Here is a 17,233-nt window from a genome sequence, read left to right on the forward strand (position 1 = left end):
CGATAAAACCTGAGTTAAAATAATAACAATAATAATAATAATGATAATGATGATGATGATAAATAATAACCAATTAATAATAATGATAATGATAATGTTATCCAAGTTTAGCACAAGGCCAGTAATTTCAGAGGTGGGGGTAAGTCGATTACATCAACCCCAGTGCTCGACTGTTACTTATTTTATCGATCCCAAAAGGATGAAAGGCTAAGTCAATCCTGATGGAATTTGAATTCAAATATGTAAAGGTGGACAAAATGCTGCTAAGCATTTTGTCTGGTGTGCTAACGATTCTACCAGCATGATGATGATAAATGATATTTTTTTATTGGCCACAAGGGCCAAATACAAAGAAAAAAAAGAGACAATACAGCACAAGGAACAAGTGGGACTTAGCACAAAAATTCTTGTATACAATAAAACAATAATAATTAACAACAAAAAATCAAACATTAAAATTCCCTAAAGCAGGCAGTTCCTCAAAACCCAGACCTCTCTTAAACAACACTGCCAACCCACCTTCCATTCTAGGTGGAACGAGGGATGCATAGATCTCAAAGTCATCAAAAATGGGGGCCAATGTGATCCATTACTACTACTACTACTACTACTACCTCCTTCCACTCTGCTTTTACTATTAATGTTGCTTCTGCAGATGCTGCTACTACTGCCGCCGCTGCTGTTACCACCACTGCTGTTACCACCACTGCTTCCGTTGCTGCTATTGATGCCCCCTTCACCGTTCTTGCTGTTGCAGTTGCTTCCATCTCTTCCGCCCAACCATCTCCTTTCCCCCTTCACCTGCCTTGATTAATGATGATGCTATTGTTACCGTAGCCTCTGCTATCACACTGCCCAATCGACATTTCTCATGAGAGGAAGAGAAAGAAATGGAGGGAAGCCTTCAGCTGCAAGAGGTCTCCTCGAAGGAAGTGTTTTTCTTTCAAGCTCACCACACCGCCATCTCGCAATAGGTTTTATTTTAAAATGCCAATAGTGATTTATTTTCCTTTTTGGGTGGGGGTGGGGGAAGGCAAAACTATTGCACCTTATGGGGAAAAACAACCAAAGAACACCAGCAAAAGATTATATTTACCAGAGCTTCACTGACATTTCCTCCTGTTGCTAAAGACTTGAAGTGACTCGATCCATAAACCAGTTGGACATCAGCAATGTCAACAATCTGAAGAGAAAAAACAAACAGACAACAGCAAGTTTGGTTAGCCTACATTTTATTCTATTTAAATATAGTTTTTTTTGGGTTTTTTTTTTTTAACATAGCTAAGTTAAAGGAAGGCAGGCATATTGCTTGGTGGTTAAGGTGTTTCACTCCTGTCTATAAGATCATGGTTTCAATTCCAAGAATGAGTGGGCAATGCATTGTGTCTTCTTGAGCAAAACATTTCGTTTCCCATTGCTCCAGCCCATTCAGGTGTAAATGAGTCGTCGTGTAACAGCTTGCAGCGTTTAACCCTGCCACAGACCAGCGTCTTTGCTCAGCGAAGGGGTCTAGTGTTGTCTTCTCAGTCCCTTATTTGCTGTGGAAACTGCATGAAGCTCAAGGTTTGTGATTCCCAGTGCTTAAGACAATCCTGCAGATGGATCGTTTACCACCATTCCATGCTTTTCGTATGCAAGCCGGTGGGGCTCGCTCTGAGCAACTCTGACTTTGTCATCGTTGAACAAGGAAGAGCTACACTCATGATACTTTCTTGGAAAATACAACTTGCAACTGGAAACCGTTTCATTACTCAACAGAAAAGGGTTTGCACTAAACTGGATTAAGGGATTAAGGAAAGGAAAGAGGTGAAAGAGGAAAAAAGGGGCCAAAGCAATGAACTTACTTCTAGCTCTTCTTCGGACCTCACGTCTATAACATGAATCTTTTCTGTGGTGTCCAATGTAACGAGTGTCCTTGGATTCATCCACTGTGAAAGGGAATGGTTTCAACAATAAGAGGAAATATTTAGAACATAAAAAAAAATTAAAACAAAAAATTCATGCATACATACAAATACACACACACACACATACATATATATAAACATATATATATATATATATATATATATATATAAGATGTGGATTCAGAGAATTGTGTGGCTATCTCAGAAAGCACCTCTTACGGGCTTGGCTAACAGTCCACATAGTAATCTTATACAGAGAAGTGTAATGTAGAGTGTTTATCCAGATGAAACCCAGAAGGGCCAGTCAATGAAATTATTTCATGACAAGTATGACCTTAAAAGTTAGGCAGTATGAGGGTGAATATATATTTATTTAACTCCATATCCTTTGGGTTACAGCCGTTTCACAGCCTTCTCCATAGAGTATTAATTTCAGTGCAGAAGACATTATGCTTAGATGTTTACATTGTTTTATAGCAGGAGACTCATCCTGCTGCTATCCTTTATCTATTTTACAAGCAAGCATGATAAAGATGAACAGAATCATTGAGAAAATTCAGGCTGATTGTTACCCATGACTAGCCTATCAGACATCACCCAGTCAACCCATCATCATCATGTATCCTGCTTTCTACAATTTCTATTACTGCTCCAACTCCTCTGCACTAATATCACACTGTATACAGAGCTGTGTACTAAGCCCCAGGCTCAGTCTTTGCCGTGGCTTCTTTCAGATCCCCTTCCGACAGCTTAAAACAAAAGTAAAAGGCTATCTATCCACTACTAAAATTCAAAGAGAGAGAAAGCGTTTTACTCACAGTTATTGAAAGGAGTTTGTAAGGGAGTTCCATTTTCTGCAAACCTGAACAGCGGATATCTTGAGCATTATTGCAGATCACCTGAAATAGGTGAATTTATAGGTTACTAATGCAATTTACCTGTGATCTGTTGATGACATATTACTAGCAAAAAACATTACCTGTAACAGTTCTTAATCGTCTAGGTGACAATAGCTTTATACAAATACTTGGTATCTGCAATATTGTTACCTGGGGCAAATAGGATACATATATATATATATATGTGTGTGTGTATGTGTGTTTATATATATATATATATAAATATATATATATATATACATATATATATATATATATATAAACACACACACATAGATACATATATCAATACATGTATATAAACACACACATAGATATGTACATGCATGTGTATGTGTATGTGTATATATATATATATATATATATATATATATATATATATATATATATATATGCATACATACACATACGTGCATACATACATATACACACACACGCATATATGTACATGCAAATATATATATATATATATATATATATATGTACACACGTGCATACATACATATATATATATACATACATGCATACATATATATACATACATGCATATATATATGTGTGTGTGTGTGTATATATATACATATAAATACAAAGAAATTAAAAAAGGAAAATACACACACTTTACATAGTTTTAATAAAATTTTTAATATATCGCCCGATTTCGTTTTCGCTATTCATGATATTACAGTTTACTTATTTAAATATGTATTTTCTTAAGAAGAAATTTTTTTATACACATATATACAAACACATAAATGCATGCGTCCATATATATATATATATATATATATATATATATATATATATACACATATGTAGCTATGAAAGATTAAAAATGTAAAATGTAAAAATAAAATTTGAAATGTCAAAATATATATTTATTATTTATCATAAAATTTATATTGCTTGGCAGCTTATCCAGGGAATAAACTTTCTTTAAAATAATAAATTCAATCTAGAATTTAAAACACAATAGTAAGTATATGATTGTATTAGTTAATTTAGTATGAATTAATCAAGTATTAAACTAGTGTTAATTAATCCACCGTAACAATAGAAATACAACATCTGTAACAATCTTGGATCCAGACCAGAATTTTCAACCATGCGTTTTATTTGTTGCTTGATCAAATTCTTAACCATTCTGCAAAGAGTGGCAGAATTATTAAGCAGTTTGCTTCTCAATCACAAGGTCTCAGGTTCAATTTCACTGCATGGCATCTTAGGCAAGTTTCTTTTACTGTAGCCCCAAGTCAATCTAAACTTTGGGAGTGAAATCAGACGGAAACTGAATGGAAGTTTATTGAGTATTATGAGTGACTCAAATGTCCAGCCTTACCACACACACACACACACACACACACACACACACACACACTGTATTATTCTGGTTCAGCCTCAGGATTATGTTAATCCTTTGCTTATCCTGTACATCACATGTGATACACAAGACCTATTTCCCTGGCATCCATTTATAATACATGAGACACATTTCCAATCAATTTTTTCTCAACCCCCAGATTAATTTGGGACTTAAAAAGGGAAAGCTTTATATTACTTAGAACGTATGGAGCAAGGCTGAACTAAAAGACTGAAAACAATCGTGGATGTTTAGGACAAGCTTATGGAAATGTTTTGGTATACTCAGACACTTGCACACTAATTCAATGAGCTGTTATTTTAGTTGATCAAACAATTGAAAACATGTGGTTAGAAATTTCTGACTGAAACCCTTTTAATAGTTAGTGGAGACAGTAGTAGTAGTACTAATATTACTACTACTACTAATAATAATAATACAAATGTAATAATTTTAATAGATTGTTAATAGGTAAGTGATAGAAAGGAAAAGATGAGCCATGCTGTATTGTCCAGACTATGTTTCATACGGTTTGAGAATGGGTGAGTTTGCATTTGCAAAGCAACTAGAAGACAGAGGCATTTTAACCAAGAAGAATAGAAAAGGAGGAAGAGAGAGAGAGAGAGTGGTGTGTGTGTGTGTGTGTAAGACAGAGAGTGAGTGAAGGAAAGAGATTGTAGGAGAAAGGTTTAGATAAAAACAGAGTGAGAGAGTGAGGAAGCAAGAGACATCGTTAGTAATAATTGAGTGATTAAATAGATAATGTGCTGTGGTTAGCCAAAGCAGCTGACTATCTCATTTAACAGCGAATTGGTTTTGCTTATTTTTATGTATTATTCTATAATACTGCGTTATCAGTTATCTCATGGATTATTGTACCTTGTGAAATGTTATCGTATAGTTTAGTTCCTGTATGGGGAGATGAGAAAGTCTTTGGTTTCAGTTTTTAACAGACAATAAATTTTAATAAGACCATTATTAAATATTTAAGAAGTGGCAGAGTTGATAAGGTTGTCAGATATAATAATGCCTGGTGGTATTTGTTCTGTCATGTCAGGTTCCTCTGGAGATTCTTTGGAGGAACGCACATTCAGTGGCCATTCCTTTGGATAAATATTGGTGATATGGAGAGAGAAGAAACCTGCAAGAATGGGGCAGATGCTAGTCTTCCTAGAAGAAAAAAGCTTGCTCTGGCCTGCACTTGCCCTCTGTGCAGATGCATGGTCGACAAAGATTGTCAGAGGCTTCTAGAAGAGTAATGGAGTACAGAAAATTTGGGAAGTCGTCTGTGTATGTGTGTGTGTGTGTGTGTGTCTATATGAGACGTGGATTTGATGTGTGTTTGCATGTGCACGGACATGTGTTTATGAGGCATGTGTTTAAGCTCAAGAGAGAAGGCTGTTGTTAGCTAGTGTGATCTAGCGATAGCTCCTAACAGCAATCACAGATGGCAAAAAAGTTCATTCTCCAAGGAGTGGGGACAATAGAAGAGAGAGAGAGAGAGACAGAAGAAGAAAAATGGAAAGAGGAAAAAAATCTCTCTCCTCCATTTTGTCAATCAATGTGAAACATGTCGATTTACCATCTCGGAACCGTCTGTGGTCTTGAATCTACTTGCTAGGGAATGATGAGTCTTAAGTAGATATTCTTTTACCTGGTAGAAGTAGATGGTGCTATCTCGAGCGAATGCCAACACAGGATCGATGACACGGTCACTTTCGGAGATTTGGATGATGACAAACTGCCAGGCAAGAAGTGGCAGAGTGGAAGAATCACCCTGGAAAGTACAAATGAGGAAGAAAAAGGAAAACAATCTTAGAATTAAAACAAAAACAACAGAAAAATTTTAAGCCATAGTGGAAACGCGACACATTTTGCAAATAGGCATCCGAATGTATACTCAGAAATTTGTAAAATTTCCCCAAATTGATGGAATTCACAGAAAATATTGGTCGGGTACCTTTAATGGATGAGTGAACATTATCTTCAGCTGAGGTCTCAGGGTCACAATTAATACCTGGAAAAAAACAAAACAAAGAAACCCAGTTATTTTCAAGGTTAGAAAATTTTGTTTACTGAAATATATTTATTGGAAACAGGAAAGAATGGAAGCAAATGACACTGCTTGTATGACAGTGATACTCGTTTACAAGATAATGCATGATTAATTCAAAACTATGTGAATAAACAAGCATTACATTTGACAGTGGAATATCTGAATGCTAAAAGATTAAAGATAAAACATTTGTTTAGAACTAGAGAAAAAAAAAAAACCATGCTTTTGGAAAACAAGTTTAAACTGCTTCAGAATGGAGTAGATTAACTGTAAAGAGAAAAGTGAACATTAATATCGGTGAAAGTGGTTCCTGGATCTTACCTTGGACAAAGATGCCATGGCCAGAATCATAACATCATGCATGGGATGGTCTTGTATAGTATAATTCATATGTAGTGGTTCTATGACACATACCTCTCCTCGGCTGGAATAGCAAATACAGATTCATAATGAAATGGGGGTGGTGGCATGGAAATTCAATTCAACCCTTTTGATGCCAACCTGTCTGAGATTGTCTGAGACTGTCCCACTACCCCAAGTTCTACGATACAATCTTCATGTTTTGAATTTAAACCTTTCATCAAAACTTTCATGTGATTTATGTCCCATAATTTGGCTTAAATTTTCTTTATAAGCCAGCAATTTTGAGTAGAGGAAGTTTCATTGATTACATTATCCCCTGTATATGACTGGTACATTTATTTTACCAACCACGAAAGGATGAAAGTGAGAATTGACCTTGGCAGGATTTGAACTCAGGAAGAAATATCACTAGGCATTTTGTCTAACACTCTGATGATTCTGCCAGTGGTGTAATTTGTTTCCAATCTTGCATGAAAAATATGTTTGGTCATAGGGAAATGTTACTGAGGACTGGTGAACCAGATGGCAACACCAGGCTCCAATCTGATTTGGCAGAGTTTCTACAGCTGGATGCCCTTCCTAACGCCAACCACTCCGAGAGTGTAGTGGGTGCTTTCACGTGCCACCGGCACGAAGGCCAGTCAAGCGGTACTGGCAATGGCCACGCTCAAAGTGGTGTATTTTACATGCCACCTGCACAGGAGCCAGTCCAGCGGCACTGGCAACGAACTCACTCGAATGACTTTTCACGTGCCACCAGCACAAGTGCCAGGAAGGCGATGCTGGTAACGATCACGCTCGAATGGTGGTGCCCTCATGATTTCGCTTGCCCCAACAGGTCTTCGCAAGTCGAGTTTAGTGCATAAACACAGGAGAGGGCGTTATTTGGCTTGTCAGGCACCTTTAGTGGATTCTACTCCATTGTAAGTGTTTGTACTCTGAGTTTGAAAATAAAAGGTTCCCACGTTTAAATCTAATCCAATATAAACGGAGTCGAAGGAGATCAAAACGCAGAGTAAATTCAAAGTTAAGATTGCACAAATTTAAAATGTCGATAACAGCAACACATCTCGTATATTTAAATATTTACCAATCATGGTTTCAGATTGGAATCTGATTATAGGATTGATGATGAAAATGAAGAGGAACAGGAGGAGGCAGAAGTGGTAGGATATTCAATATGAAGGTAGAGTGATGATGTTGACAACGATGATGATGATGAAGTTAAACATACCTTCCTGAAAACAGGCACTTCGATTCGCAGGTCCTCACCCCGATCAACCTCCTGAAGGAAAAAATAGAAACAAACCAAACAAAAAATACATTAAAACTGATGAATATATCATAGTTATGTGAGTATGTGTATATGCATGTGTGTGTGTGTGTGTGTGTAATAAAAGTATGAACAGGGTAAACAACTGGTATCAGTTTAGATTATGCCTAATGTCTTGTGTGAGTTTTGGAGCAGCAAACCTTTGCCAAAATTCAAATTACAAACAAATAAAAGCAAATATAATAAAATATCTTAAACATGCAAACATCATGAAAACACAACAATGATGAGAGATAATGGATAAAGTAAAAGTGATAATAAATGAATCAATAGAAGGGACTTACTTGAATTCCAGTTCAAACACAGACCCTCCACTGTCACTGCACACGGCAATCACAGGGCTGTCAGTGAACTGAAAGATAGAAAAAAAAAATTATGACCAGCCTTTACTACTGTTTCTTCATTAACCTCACAACATGCTGTATCTTCTCACTACTATAATGGCCCCTGTTTTCATCAAACAACCCATTTAAACTCGTATAACTGCATTTGTCTTTGGTTGTTAAAAATATATTGGACTTTAATCCATTATGCTTATTAAAAACACTTATTTATGTGTCTCATATATATATATATATATATATATTCATACATACATGATAGGATAAAAGTATAAACTGGCAAGACAATTGGTATCAGGGTTAGATTAGGATATTTCTATCTTTAAAGATAAAGGTTGAGTTGTGACATGAAAACAGATTATAAGAAGGAAAACAATAAGCAGCTACCTGGATCCCTGCTTTTAGTTGCAGGTCAACCCTGAACCTTAATTATATGTACCTTATTACTTTATGTCATCAGATGTAATAAAACATAGATACAGACATATAATATGCTTGGTTGATTACTTACTTTAACATGTAGAACAGCAGTTCCAGGTGGGTGAGCATCAGTGATGGTCCGAAGTAATTTTCCATTTGTTAAATCCCACATGGTAATCTAGAAGACAGGAAGTGACACATTTATGAAACAAAAAACATGTATGTGCATGTGTTTATTTGGCAAAAAAAAAAAAAAGACCATCTTGAAATACAACAATGTATGTATATGTATATATATATATATATATATATATATATATATTCATATTGGAGCTTCTGGCATGAATGCCAAGCAATACAGCGTGTCATTTCCAAATTTCTGGCAAAGTGAATTGCATCACGGTGCTGTTTTTCTCACAGATGGTGCCCAACTGACCCTACTATACTGTGTAGTAGACAAAATCAAAAGCAAACACTGCGTACGAAATTAAAAATATATAATATCAACAATTTACCCATTGCACCCTGTTTATATATATATATATATATATATAGATGGATAGATAGATAGATTTATGTGTGTGTGTGTTCGTCTTTCCATCACTACTTCGCAACCAGTGTCGGTGTGCTTCCGTCCCCATAACTTAGCAGTTCAGCAAAAGAGACCAATAGAATAAGTATCATGCTTTAAAAAATAAATCCTGAGGTTGATTTGTTTGACTAAAATACTTGAAGGCAGTGCCCCAGCATGGCCGCAGTCAAATGACCAAAACAAGTAAATGGAAAAAAGTTCATGCTGGCAGTGTCCTTTGTTTCTGATCTTCTGTGGAAATATGTCTGGCTATAGGAGAAATAATACTTGCTTGGAAACAGGTGAGGCTTGGCAACAGGAAGGGCATCCAGCTGTAGAACAATCTGTATGATCCACACACACACACACTCACATATATATATATATATATATATATATACATCTGTATAACTAGATATATTTACCTGGCCTTTAGCAAAGCCACAGAGCAACCGAGAACAATCTCTGTTGAAGCTGAGAGCTGACACTGATCCATACTGGGCTCCAACAGCTGTACTTCCGAGACACCATTTCAATACCTGGCGTGGATCTAAAGACCGGAAAAAACAGAGAGAGACAGAGATGAACAGGGGATATTTATTATAAAAGAACAAAAAAGTCAGCTTATCAACTATTATGGCCATATTAAAAAAATATAATCAAAAAACAAAAACAAAAAAAACACAAACAACAACAACAATAGACTTACCGAAAACTAGTACAATGCCATGGGATGTCCCAATTGCTATAAGGGATGCCACAGCCTGTAAAGATATGGAAACACAACAGGTGAAAGAAATAAACAAACAACAAAGCAAATAAACAAAATAAAAATGAGGTAAGCAGAGGTGGGGGGAGGGGGGAACGAAAAGCGGGTTTGATTTCGCTTTTACCTAAAGTCCATAATAGCAACTAATCCGTCCACTGAGGATTGTCCCAGAGTGTTGTAAGGTTAAAAACCATCATCATCATCAGATCAGGTCAGGTATGGGTCGGGGGAGGGGCATGCACCATTACAGTGCATCACTGCACCCACCATTTGCCAGGATCTGTTTGGGTCATCCTGGGCAAACCTCTACGCAGTGCCCTGGTCAGTTGCCATCTCCAACAAAGACTTCTTCATCTGTCATGACCATGAGGCATGTAGCTGACCAACATGAGCCCTCACCCCACCCCACCTGGATCCCCAGAGAGGAGAACACAGTACACGAGATCTGCAATTTCCATCTACCAATTCCACTCACGAGCCATTGGTTGGTCCAATGCTGTAATAGAGGACACATGCTGAGGGTCTCAGGCAGTGGGATTGAACCTAGAACCATGGAGTTGCAAAACAAGCTCCTTAACCATGCATGCAGCCTATTTCTGTATCTTATTTTCATTTTACTCCTTTCAGTCATTTGACTGCGGCCATGCTGGGGCACCAACATGAAGGGCTTTTAGTTGAACCAAAAAAAAAAAACTATATATTTCTCATGCTCTAAAGGGATTTTGAGACCAGTGTAAATTAAATGATACTTACTATTGCTGATGGCTTCCCAGCATCCACTCTGTTCTGAAGAAAAGAAAAGCAAAAAAAAAATATATATATAACATTGCTTTGTCCAGACATCCACATTATATATACATATATATATCCATAATTATATACACACACCACACCATTTTTATGTTACCTTGCCCGGAAACAAGTGAGAGTTGGTGACAGGAAGGGCATCCAGCCAGAGAAAATCTGCCTCAACAAATTCCTTCTGATCCATGCGAGCATGGAAATGTGGATGTTAAAAATGCCATGCCATGTGTGTGTAGGTGTGCACAAACACACACACACATACATACATATATAGAAAATGATGGGCAAACAAAAGAAAATGGCAGTCAACACACTCACAAGGACCTATCAAACTCACTCACAAGGATTCAGTCAGCGTGGGGGCTAAAGTAGAAGACACTTGCCCAAGGTGCTGTGCAGTGGGACTGAACCCAAAACCACATGGTTGCTTCCCAACCATGTGGTCTTCATAACCACACAGCCACACATGTGCCTATACTCCTACATTAAAAGAAAATGATGGAAAGAAAAACTTACTGCAGCAGACTTGAGCTGAGCTGAAATATTTTTCAGTTTACTTGGTTTTAACACAGTGCCATGGGCTTCAGAACTGCTTTGTCTTTTGGCTCTGGAAATGTAAATTGGTGAGAAAAAAAAAGAAGAAAATCAACAGCATGATCTTGATATGTTGTAACAAGAGAAATAGAAATCCAATATTATTGTCATTATCTTCATTGTTTTAACATCCACTATTCTAGGCTTGCATGGGTCAGACAGAGCTTAGTGAGGCCAATTTGGCAGGATGCCCTTCCTGTCATAAACCCTCACCTGTTTTCTAAGTAAGGTAATATTTTTCCAATGACCAGACATGTTCTTGTGGAATATACTGGAAATGATTGACACTGCTGGTATGACAGTGACACTCATTTACAACAATCAGGCAATGTCAAGACAAGGAGACACAAACACACACCACACATATATCTTTTATCCTTTACTTGTTTTGGTCATTAGACTGTGGCCATGCTGGGGCACTGCCTCGAAGAATTTTAGTTGAATGAATTGACCCCAGTACCTATTTTTTTTAAAGCCTGGTATTTATTCCATCAGTCTCTTTTGCCAAGCAGTAGTGAAGGACAAACAGGTGTGTGTGTTTGTGTGTGTGTGTGTATGTGTGTGTGTGTACGTATGTATGTCAGTTGAACTTCTTTCAGTTTCTGTCTACCAAATCTACACACAAAGCTTTAGTCAGCCCACAGCTATAGTAGAGGACATCTGCTCATGGTGTCAGACAGTGGGACTGAACCCACAACCATATGGTTGGGAAAGATACTTCTTACCACACAGTCACGTCTGCACCTACATATACATACATACATGCACATATACAATGGGCTTCTTTCAGTTTCCATCAAACAAATTCATTCATTCATTTGCAAGGCTTTGGCTAGCCAAGAGCTATAGTAGAAGAAACTTGCTCTTGTTGGAGCAAGCAGGACTGAACCCAGAACCATGTGGTTGGGAAGCAAGCGTCTTAACCACACAGCCATGCCTGTGTAAAGGAGTACAGTGAAATAAAAGTAGCAAGGAGTATAGGTTGTACTCACGCTGTCCGTTGTCTGGGTCGATCTGAGATGAGACTGTCCTGACTGGACATGGAGGACGTCTCCACAGAATCCCCTTTGTACAGCTGGGACAAGGAACCAAGTTCCTCATCTTCCAACAGAAGTTCATCATCATCATCAGGCTACAAAGACAAAAACATTAAAGTAATCATCATCATCATCATCACCATTGTAACACCACTATCATTGCTGTTATCATCGTCTTCATTATCATCATTTAACATCCCTTGTGGTCAGGCTTCACCACTTCATTCCACGTCTTCCTAGGTCTACCTCATCCACATTTATAACCCATGCAAGCATGGAAAAGGGTCCATTAAAAGAGGATACTGATGATAATGATGATGATGATGTGAGAAATGATACGCAGCAATAACTACTAAGTCTTTTTGCTATTATCAAAATAGGGTACTCACTGCATTAAGAATGCTTTCTAAAGTAGGAGGAGTTTCTACAGGAGGTAAATCAAATTCTTGAGCATCCAACTGCAATAAAAAGAAAATGGGGGAAATTAGAGTTTTGTATATTATGAAATGAATAAGAAATCCTTTTTGCTCCTAATGGGGTTTCTGTCATGTGAGGGTTGAAACCTGCTGTTGAATAGTGTGAGGGTCATTTAGCCAATTAAAATACACGTACTGTTCTATTTCACTGCTATCTATTGTCAATAGTATTTTCAATAATAATCCTTTCTATTATAGGCACAAGGCCTGAAATTTGTGGGAAGGGGCTTGTCAGCTCGATTGACCTCAGCACTTGACTGTTAATTATTTCATTACCCATGAAAGGATGGAAGGCAAAGTTGAGCTGGATGGAATTTGAACTCACAATGTAAAGACATTCCACACTGTGTTAGAATGGTGGCAGCTGATGAAGGAAATGTTTTCTATGTGGCCTGTGTGTTTTCTGTACTTTCTTCATAATTTTGTCTACGTTTTGTTTGCAATGTCCTGTACCCAGATATGATTCTATATATACAGGTAGATGTAAGTATGTACATACATGTACGTATATATGCATATACTCATTTATTATATATATATATATATATATATATATATATATATACATACATATACACACACACATATATATATATATATATATATATATACATACACACACACACACACATATATATATATATATATAAACACATACATATTAATAGTAATGGTAAGACAACAAAAGAATGAAAGAGACCGCGATATTATGTAAATAGAGGAATTTATCTGTAATATATGTGACAACCGAATAATTGTCACGTATACTACAGACATAAACACACACACACATATAATATATATATATATATATAATATATATATATATATATATATATATATATATATATATATATATATACATGTGTGTTTCAAACTGTAACTTAACCGTTCGACAAAAAAGTAACCGACAGACTTAGTGCCAAATTACAAAAAATTATAAGAGCTACGATCGCTTTGGTCGACGGGGCCAAACCCTCGAAGGCGGTGCCCTAGAAGACCCGTAAGTCCAGTGGTTAAAACAAGGAAAAGAAAACGAAGAAACCAGTGAAAATATCTACAAAAACTATGAATGAAATATACTCAGTGAAATATTCCAGATTTTTTTAAACCCGATCCAACAGTTTCGGTTCTCCACCCACTTCCAGGTGACAGACCTAAACAGACTATTAAAACAAATGTTATTTCGTTTTCAATGAAAAATTCACAAAACACATAGATACACCATCTTCAATCAATCAAGAAAGTAACTTCTATGCATTCTTCTAATTCTTTTTTTTATGTATATACATGAAACAAGCCGCATACCTCTTCCTCGGTAGCATTTAACACTTCTGCGATTTCTGTACTAACACTTACATCTTGACTTTCGGCCATCTTCTCGACAGATTAACAGAATACACCTCAACTGTTATTCTATATTCTCGGTTCTTTCCAATAAGTCATAAACGTTGTTCAATAATAATTCATTTTGTTAAATATTCGCCATGATTTATTCTTTGTTTATAAGAAAGATTTAGATATTTTAAGAGATGAAACGAATTTTTTTTAATGCAAAATCATTCTTAAACGTTTAATATTTTTATTTACAGTAACCAGACGTTCCTTTTTTCATTTCTCTATTTTACCGGTGTAAAGCTAGTAAAGTTTCTCTACTATAAAATATCCACATTGCTCCACTTATTTCTGACCAATCAGCAAGAGAGCTTTTGGTCGCTCGATTTGCTAGAAATAATAATCAAATCTTCCTCAAATTAAACTATGCATGTGAAAAGAAGGTGGGGAGAATTCTGATCTGAGCAAATCATTTGATTATTGGCCGTAACTTTTTTCTTTTTCTTTTTTTTTGCGTGAATAATTTGTTCGAATTTCTGTTTTCAACTCGGAAAATTAACGTTTCTGGGGGGAAAAAAAAGAAAAGAATATATATATATATATAAATATATATAAAAAGGGCATTAACTGTGTATTAATGCCTCACGCTATCGAGGGACTAAATAAGTAAAAAAACTACATATATATATATATATATTTTAAAACTTTGACTCTACTTTCCAAATTTTTTAATTTTTAAAAAAATTTTTGCTTAAAAATGTTTTTTTGGGGAAGTGTTTGGTTCGTTTGTTAAAGTAGATATTACGATTCTGAGGGGGGGGGAGCATATTTTCAAAATTTCAAAAAATTTTCGAAGTCGACAATGGAAAACTTGCACACTATTTCGCACATCTACAATGTACGAGATAAATTATGAAATCTTTCGTTTTGTCAGTATGTAAAGACGAAGGTATAATTACAGGAAAACTTTTGTACTGCGTGTGTGTGTGTGCGCGTGTGTGTAAAAGTTTTTAAAGCTACTTTGGATCTTACTGATTTGGCGGACACCATAATGGTGCAACCACATGTGTAGGCTCTGTCATGTGTTCTGGAGAAGACATCACACATGTGATTAGCAGCAGTCCTAAAATATCGTCACGGTACTACCTCCCTATGCGGCACGATGTTGTTGCTGAAACAATTTACAATGCCATCCGCTAAAAAGACTGTCCTGAAATGAACTCAGAAAATCTTTCTGTTATGGAATACTGGTGGACTATTCCTATGAAAAGTTCTCTAAAATGTAAACATAACAGGCCGGATATTGTTGTTTGGGACAGAGGGGCAAAGGTATGTACCATCATAGAAGTCATCTGCCCTGCATATATAAAATATCCCTTTGAAAATCAAAGAAAAAGAGAATATCTATTGACAACTGCTTCGAAACATCCAGCTTCTATATGCAGACTATGCATTCATATCAATACCAATCATAATTGAAGCACTAGGTTTTGTTAGTAAATGTTTAAAGGAAAATCGGGATAAACTGGGATTTTCTGAAAGAGAAATCGACCGGCTAATTCATAAATTACAAGTGCAATCTGTGAGTGGAACAGTAAAAGTATGCAGGACTTTTATCAAATTCCAAATGCGAATTTGTCTGTGTTAACTACATCCCAAAGATGGAGTCTTGTATCTTTGTTGGAAACCGACTCCCTCCTCTCTGAAAGACTTATAATAATTAAAAAATAGAAGAGACACACATTCATACATATATACATGCATGCATACATACATACTCGTACATACACATCTATTTTCATCGTACTATTTCTAGCAAGTTCAGGATACGCAGAAAGAAAAGGGGGAAACAACTATTTATATAAACTATGGAGCCAAGGGAAGCAACTTACATTCATACTTTGTATATTTTAAAATAGAAATCAAGACAAGCAAAGTAGATCTATTCTGATACTTTTTTGGATCTTTTTTAAAACGGGGGCCACATTTTTCATTAATGTTTTACGTAGTGTTTTTGGTACCGAAAGACTTTCAAACTTCGTATACTTATCTATTTTGTGTTATAGAACAGAAAAATATTTTTGTATTCGAATTTATTTCATGTAAAAAATTGTCTTATTTCAATAATTTCAACCAATCACTGACGTCCATTCAGCCGATATACATTAAGTGCCGACTACATAAACAAACGATTCTTCGTTTTATTTGCTTTTTTCATTTCAAATTTGCTTTAACCCTAACCCTAACCCTAACCCTAGGGTTAGGGTTAGGGTTAGAGTTAGGGTTAAGGTTAGGATTAATTGTTTCAGAATCGTTTGTTTATGTAGTCGGCACTTAATGTATATCGGCTGAATGGACGTCAGTGATTGGTTGAAATTACAGAAATACGACAACTTTAACATGGAATAATTTATGGATTTCTTTTTTTTTTAAAGAAGACTAAGAGAAAAAGATGTTTTATATGACACATTCTACCAGTGTTCCAAGTTTCAAAGTGTTTCGTTAATGAAAAATGTGGCCCCTGTTTTAAAAAAGATCCACTTTTTTTTTTATCGTATTTTGAGAAAAATAGCATCTTTGACCACAGGTTTACAAAAGTTCAATCTGTGGTTCAATGACTCTTCAGTGAAAGTGATTGCTGGGCAACATGGACAAAAATTTTATTTATTCATATCGGCGCAGGAGTGGCTGTGTGGTAAGTAGCTTGCTTACCAACCACATGGTCCCGGGTTTAGTCCCACTGTGTGGCACCTTGGGCAAGTGTCTTCTACTATAGCCTCGGGCCGACCAAAGCCTTGTAAGGGATTTGGTAGACGGAAACTGAAAGAAGCCCGTCGTATATAAGTATATATATATATGTATGTGTGTGTATATGTTTGTGTGTCTGTGTTTGTCCACACAACATCGCTTTATAATCGATGCTGGTGTGTTTACGTCCCCGTAAATAAGCGGTTCAGTAAAAGAGATC

The 17,233-nt window shown here is 36.3% G+C and overlaps 1 protein-coding gene across 4 annotated transcripts in view; it reads right to left on the reverse strand.

The window, feature by feature from the left end:
- LOC106867296 (vacuolar protein sorting-associated protein 8 homolog) overlaps window positions 1-14,564 on the reverse strand; it is a 47,339-nt gene extending 32,775 nt beyond the window's left edge. The window contains exons 1-16 of one of the 4 annotated variants that reach the window (XM_089339209.1): window positions 14,290-14,564; window positions 12,844-12,912; window positions 12,410-12,549; window positions 11,340-11,430; window positions 10,773-10,805; window positions 9,960-10,014; window positions 9,676-9,800; window positions 8,771-8,857; window positions 8,203-8,270; window positions 7,820-7,870; window positions 6,544-6,646; window positions 6,127-6,183; window positions 5,821-5,943; window positions 2,726-2,806; window positions 1,845-1,928; window positions 1,097-1,183 (exon numbers count right to left, since the gene is read on the reverse strand). In XM_089339209.1, the coding sequence (XP_089195335.1) occupies window positions 1,097-1,183; window positions 1,845-1,928; window positions 2,726-2,806; window positions 5,821-5,943; window positions 6,127-6,183; window positions 6,544-6,646; window positions 7,820-7,870; window positions 8,203-8,270; window positions 8,771-8,857; window positions 9,676-9,800; window positions 9,960-10,014; window positions 10,773-10,805; window positions 11,340-11,430; window positions 12,410-12,549; window positions 12,844-12,912; window positions 14,290-14,307 (1,272 nt within the window). In that variant the 5' untranslated portion in view covers window positions 14,308-14,564. Of the gene's footprint in view, window positions 1-1,096; window positions 1,184-1,844; window positions 1,929-2,725; window positions 2,807-5,748; window positions 5,944-6,126; window positions 6,184-6,543; window positions 6,647-7,819; window positions 7,871-8,202; window positions 8,271-8,770; window positions 8,858-9,675; window positions 9,801-9,959; window positions 10,015-10,772; window positions 10,806-11,339; window positions 11,431-12,409; window positions 12,550-12,843; window positions 12,913-14,238 lie in introns of all 4 variants that reach the window. The other 3 variants (XM_014912136.3, XM_014912137.3, XM_014912135.3) reach the window with 3 other exon arrangements.
- Window positions 14,565-17,233: the final 2,669 nt, after the last annotated feature.

Source organism: Octopus bimaculoides, chromosome 21 (assembly GCF_046866305.1).
Source record: "Octopus bimaculoides isolate indiv1 chromosome 21, ASM4686630v1, whole genome shotgun sequence".
Lineage (NCBI taxonomy): Eukaryota > Metazoa > Mollusca > Cephalopoda > Octopoda > Octopodidae > Octopus > Octopus bimaculoides.